Source organism: Triticum dicoccoides, chromosome 5A (assembly GCF_002162155.2).
Source record: "Triticum dicoccoides isolate Atlit2015 ecotype Zavitan chromosome 5A, WEW_v2.0, whole genome shotgun sequence".
NCBI lineage: Eukaryota > Viridiplantae > Streptophyta > Magnoliopsida > Poales > Poaceae > Triticum > Triticum dicoccoides.
The window spans coordinates 304,096,101-304,101,852 of NC_041388.1; the positions used below are offsets into that span (position 1 = coordinate 304,096,101).

General features: G+C 47.9%; 1 protein-coding gene across 1 annotated transcript; it reads right to left on the minus strand.

The window, feature by feature from the left end:
• Nucleotides 1-1,477: 1,477 nt before the first annotated feature.
• On the minus strand, nt 1,478-5,223 carry LOC119301140 (protein RDM16-like). The gene is made up of 6 exons (XM_037578044.1): nt 4,489-5,223; nt 3,877-4,149; nt 3,399-3,788; nt 2,941-3,135; nt 2,684-2,847; nt 1,478-2,598 (listed from the first exon to the last, which is right to left on the minus strand). The coding sequence occupies exons 1-6, from the start codon at nt 5,074-5,076 to the stop codon at nt 1,737-1,739; spliced, it is 2,472 nt and encodes an 823-aa protein (XP_037433941.1). The 5' UTR covers nt 5,077-5,223; the 3' UTR covers nt 1,478-1,736.
• Between the last annotated feature and the right edge of the window lie 529 nt (nt 5,224-5,752).

The following is a 5,752-nucleotide window of genomic DNA, read 5'->3' on the forward strand; positions in this document are numbered from 1 at the left end:
ACTCAATGTTGAGGACATGAAGGGCGGGGCGGGAGGTGTGGCCCGGTCACACATTGCGTTTCTTGGAGCCTGGTGCAAACCACTACATGGTATAACGGACCCCTTCATCGCGGAACTCCTTGCTTTTCGTGATGGGATGATTTTTGCACAACTTCGTGGATTCTCACGCGTGATTATGGAGATTGACTGCTTGGAGCTAGTCGATCTATGGAAATCGCGCAGCAACACTAGGTCAGCTGCAGCGCCTATCTTGAACGAATTGGAGGAAATCGGTGCTACCTTTGCTTCTCTTTCTGTTACTCGTGTCAATAGGGATGCTAATGTCCCGGCGCATCAGTGCACCCGTTTAGCTAGCACACTTGATGGCACCGAGAGTTGGCTTGATGTAAGCCCTGAGTTTCTTGCCTACAGGCGGATTGTAACACCATGGTCGTAAGTTAATAAAGTTCCTGAATTCGCCGCAAAAAAAATGTTCCACAGAGCCATGTTGTGAATGGAGAAATTTCCAACTCCAAGTGAGAAGCAAGTCAACGAAAGAAGAGAATATCTATTATTTGAGTGTCCGTTTTGCCAAGACGTTGTTGGTCTCATCTATACCCAGGATTATGAATAGCCTTGGACAGCAACATGTTTTTCATGATAAATTTGCCAACTCTGAGATGCAGTGAAGCCTGGAGGGATGGGCAAGCCGTGTCAGCATTGTATGTATCATGGCCAATCTCAGTGAGCACTTTGAGAAGCAGATCACCAGCAGTGGCAACAAAAGCCAAGGGAGCAGTTTCTCAAAAAAAAAAAAAACAAGGGAGCAGCAGGGGGCTTCTCGGCGTTTCTGTAAATAAACTCCATGCTGCAAACGGAGAGAAGGGGTTGCAGAGAATAATACTAGTACGCATGACTTATGTGCAAATAAAAAAAGAGAATAATATGAATTATGGACTATGAACTGCTATGACTGGCAGTCTGGCACTGATATCGCCCATCATTTGCTCTTCTCCCCTGTGGGGAACAATCATGCCCCACACGGGTACTACTCTGCAAGGCAAGTGTTTGGGCGAGAGGCTAGGGGCATGACAGGAGGCGAGCTGAAGGACTGAAGCCACGTCCATCGACCGTTGCTCGTCAATGAGATTGTCCGGCTTTAGCAAAATTAGCACAAACCTCAATGAGATTTTCGAGAGAAAGAAGCGTCGGCAAAATTAGCACAAACCTCAATGAGATTTTCGAGGGAAAGAAGCTTCGGCAAAATTAGCACCAACCCCACCTGAGGTGCAATTTTGCTGCCAAAGCCAGTCAGATTGATTTGGGGCCCGTTGTGGAAGATAAGATAACATATGGTTTTGCACGACTAACTCTCATTTAATACTTGTTCGGTGACGGAAAAGTTTAGACCGGAGTTTACCAACTTCATCGTGCTAGCATCGTACGCAACACCGTAAACATAATTCACAGCATAGAAGTATTCAAGGCCTGCACAATCTTACACTGATGAAGCTTACCAAATTTATTTGAAAGCATATGCTGCAAAAATCCAACAGCTCTTCCATACGTTCAGTGCTTGGATCATGTAAACAGATCTCACAACAAGCATCAAAAGTCCGAAAATGACATTCGTGACAATACAAAGTAGTCGGTCCAGTAAACGGCAGTGCTAGCATACAGCAGTCTCACTAACTGCATGTGAATAGTAGAGCAATCCCACAGCAAACACTCTCATTGCCTTAGAACAGAAGCTGAGCTCAAGACGAATCTTCCGAAAAGTTGACAGCCAGGTCCCAGTAGTGTGGAACTTTAGCATCTGCAAACACCTTCTTGGCAGCAGCCTCGCTCCGACACTGATGCACACTGAACCTCGGAAAGGTGGGCTTCACCACGCTACCCTGCCAGACTAACACGCAGCTATTCACCGGCTTGTCTGGTTCCTCGTCGGCATCATCCTCACCACCAACTGCAGCAGCCCAGTCAATCCGGTTCAGCATCAGCTTATTGTACCTCTTGATCGACTTCTTCCCTCCTTCCACAACCACAACACTTATACCATCTGTGATAACCGCCGCACCAGTCAGCCGGTTCTCTTGGGCATTCACGTCCACTTTGAAGCGGGTCTGGGGGTGCGACAGGTCTCTGATTCTGTACACACAAACAATACAACCTAGTGTGTTGGGATCATCAAACAGCTTCCTCTCCTTCTTCTCACGGCGTTCTGATGGTGTGAGTTTGCGGGCAATGTTGCGGTCCACGTGAGCCTGCTCACGCTCTGCAGCAGCAGTTCGGATTTCCATCTCCATACGTGTCGGATCCTGTGTAGCTTCTGCACCAAGTACTTTCATAAGGTTGCTCATCTTGACCTTGGGCTTTGGTGGCTCCAAGAGGCCTTGCCTAATCATTTCTTGCCTGTCTTTTTCCTTAGCGAGGCGCCTCTGTGTTCTGAGCTTCTTCTGCTCCTTCTTAGTCAGCTTAAGTGGCTGAGGCGGTGGTGGCGCAGGCTCAGCCGGTGGTTCCAATGGTTCTGGATGTTCCACATAGATGGTGATCTTATCCATATTAAGCTTTTCCAAGGAGATGTCCTCGTAAGTAGGAGATAGCAGAATTTTCGAGTCCCTGGAAAGAAATAAAAGAGGCATTAGTTGCTGTATACTGATAAAGGGGGTCTACAAACGATCAACAGAGTGAGGTAGCAGCAAACCATGGCTCAATGTCAGGAATCTCTTCCTTCTGCTTTTGCTTTGGAGGCCTTCCACCAGGAGCAATTTCAATTAGATTTGGGTTCATGTCTACCTCGACCTTTGCCTTAGCAAGTTGAGCTTGCTTTACTTTAAGCTCTTTGGCTTGTGCTTCACCAAATTGATTCTGTGCAATCAAACAATTAAGTTTAGGTACCAAAGGTACAATAAACTAAAACGTGACTGCAATATATCCAAAAAGAGGTTAATCCTTACAAACCTTAATCCTCTGCAGTTCAGCCTGCCTCGAAAGTTTGCCTTCCTCAATAAACTGGAATCCTGGCCTTTTAGGACGAAGGAGCTTAGTTGGGTTGATGCCCATCCTTTCATCAAAATGAACAGTAGCTTTTGCAAGCGACTCCAAGTCTGGTTTGATAATCTGGAAAGCATCCTTCTTCTGCTTGTTAATGTTGACCTAACAAAGGATGAACCAAAAGTAGTGGGTCAATGTACAGAACTACATATCATCCTGAAATATATGTTAAGATGCTTGTTAATGTTGACCTAACAAAGGATGAACCAAAAGTAGTGGGTCAATGTACAGAACTACATATCATCCTGAAATATATGTTAAGATGCTTGTTAATGTTGACCTAACAAAGGATGAACCAAAAGTAGTGGGTCAATGTACAGAACAACATATCATCCTGAAATGTATGTTAAGTTGCAGATGTTTACCTTTAGAGTACTCAGGTTGCTTGGCTTGGTCATGCTAATAACATTTCCATTCTCATCAATTTCCCTACCTTGAGCATCAAGACGGAGAACAGGAGCCTTGGCAGGTCTTTGAGGAACAGTCAGTTCACTGGATGTACCAGGGAACATGTTGATAAGAGGTGCAAACTGTGGATCCTGGCGAAATCCCATCTTAGCAGCAAGCTCTTGTGCTCGCTTCACAGCATCCAAATTGGGAATGTTGGTAAGCCCTGAAATGCCAGCAGAGACACTACTAGCAGGCAGTTCAGAAGATGCACCCGCATGGACTGCAGAAGCAATCGAGCCAGAAACAGACTGTGTTTCTTTCTTAGGAGTTTGTGTATCAGGAATAGTAGTGCCGAGTTTATTAAGCTGCGTGGACAAACACGAGCTTAGAATGGTTACAAAAGTATAACAAGAAAATTGAAGCAAAGGACTAGTAATCGTTGTAATGTCTTACCGCAGGTAATCTCTTGAGTTTTTCTGATAATTCCTTCTTCAGTTGCAAAGCTTTTTTAGCTTTCGCTAAAGCATCAAGACTTAAGTTACTACTTCTGCCAGCGGATGAATTTGCAGTTCCATCTGTACTAGATTTTCCAGTAACTTCATCAGATCTAATACTAACTCCCCCATTTTCATTGGTGGTAGTGATTGAAGATACCTTTGAAGAAACAGGATTAGCAGATGGCACTGCAACAGCAGGTGCAGAATTGAGCGGCTGCTGAGCACCACCCTGCAAAATATAAGATGCAAAGTCAGCATAGGAATGGATACAATGATGAACCTGACATCAACGTTTTAAAGAGAAAACTAACCATAGACCAAATTTCTTCCAAAGTAAACAGAAGTACTTATTGGGCTTACCCTCATATATTTACTAAATAAGTATCATATTCACCAGCAATGTGCACTATGAATAAACTACACAAAGTAGTAGGACAACTATCGCTAACTACATAATTCTGAGTTCATCAAATTGGTACTCAAGCACATTAGGAATCACTTGCCCAAATTTCAGAAACATAAATCACATCACATTGAACAATATAAGAAAACAGCACAAAATACTTACATTAGTGGCTGCGGCGCTCTGTGAATCTCCATTAGCACCTGACTCTACCTTCTTGTGCTCACGAGACGAACTGCCCTTGTCCCCCTTACCCCTCTCATCACCATACGCATCAACATCCTCAAACCTCCTGCGCTCTCGCCTTGGCCTTTCCTCCTTCCGCGGAGGAGGCTCCACTGAGGCCCTCGGCCGCTTCCCGCCTTCACGGTCGGGCTCGTCGCCGTCGCGGCGGCCGCCGCCGCTGTCGTGGTCCTTCCGTTTCCGTGACGGCGGCGGCGGCGGCTCGCGGTCGGCCGAATCGCGGCGCTCGACGGAATCCCGGGGCGCGCGGCTCGACGACCGATCCCGCTTCGCGGCCGGTGGGGACTCGGAGGGGGAATGCGAACGGTGTCGGCGGGCACGGCGGCGGTCTTCCTCGACACCACCGTCGTCGTGGCGACGACGGCGGTGGTCGTCTTCGGCGTCGCGCTTGTGGTGGTGCTGATGGCCGTCGCTGTCATGGCGGCGGCGTCGGTGGTGGTCATCCGAGCGCTCGTGGGTGGCGTGGCGGTCCTCGCCGCGGCCGCGGCGAGAAGATCGGTCGCGATCCATGGCAGGGGACGAGGATGGGGTTAGGGGCGGGGTCGGCTTCGGACGGGCGGATGGGAGCAGCGCGCCGGAGTTGGGGGTGCCGCGATGCTAGGGTTAGGGCGTGGGGTGTTGGGCGATTGCGGGGCGCCGCTACTGGGCTGGGTGAGCGGGCCGGCCGGCCGATACGAATGCTATGAGGCCTGTAGGGGGTTTAAGTTGTGTGGACCGGAACAGAGAGGTGATGAGGACTCCGGTCAAAATCAAAGTCGGTTGCCATGATTAACCACGCCTCGATGTAGGACTTGCCAATAGGGATTTTTTTTTGCTGAAATTAATATTACTGCCAAACATTATAAGAGAGGAACAATTTGCTATTAAACCCATTAAGTTACGCCTAGCTCGAGAGTGATTGTGAATGGCAGCGCTGGAGATAAGATCTTGCATGCTTGTGGCTTGAGGCAGAGCGATCCAATCTCACCTCTCCTGTTTGTCATTGCGATGGATGCCCTGTCTGCCCTCATAGTTCGGGACCAAGTTACTGGAGTTCTAAGCCCGATGTCAGGATGTTCTCCGGTCCAATGGCTATCGATCTATGCGGATGATGTCGTTCTCTTCATCAGGCCGACTCACATGGATCTGGCATTTGTCAAGGAAGTAATGCACATCTTTGGAGAGGCATCGGGTCTGAAGATTAACT

Coding starts and splice junctions, on each gene's coding strand:
- LOC119301140 (XM_037578044.1), bottom strand. CDS start 5,076: ATGGATCGCGACCGATCTTCTCGCCGCGGCCGCGGCGAGGACCGCCAC. Junction 4,150..4,488: donor AGAGCGCCGCAGCCACTAAT/GTAAGTATTTTG, acceptor TATATTTTGCAG/GGTGGTGCTCAGCAGCCGCT. Junction 3,136..3,398: donor GCAACCTGAGTACTCTAAAG/GTAAACATCTGC, acceptor ATCCTTTGTTAG/GTCAACATTAACAAGCAGAA.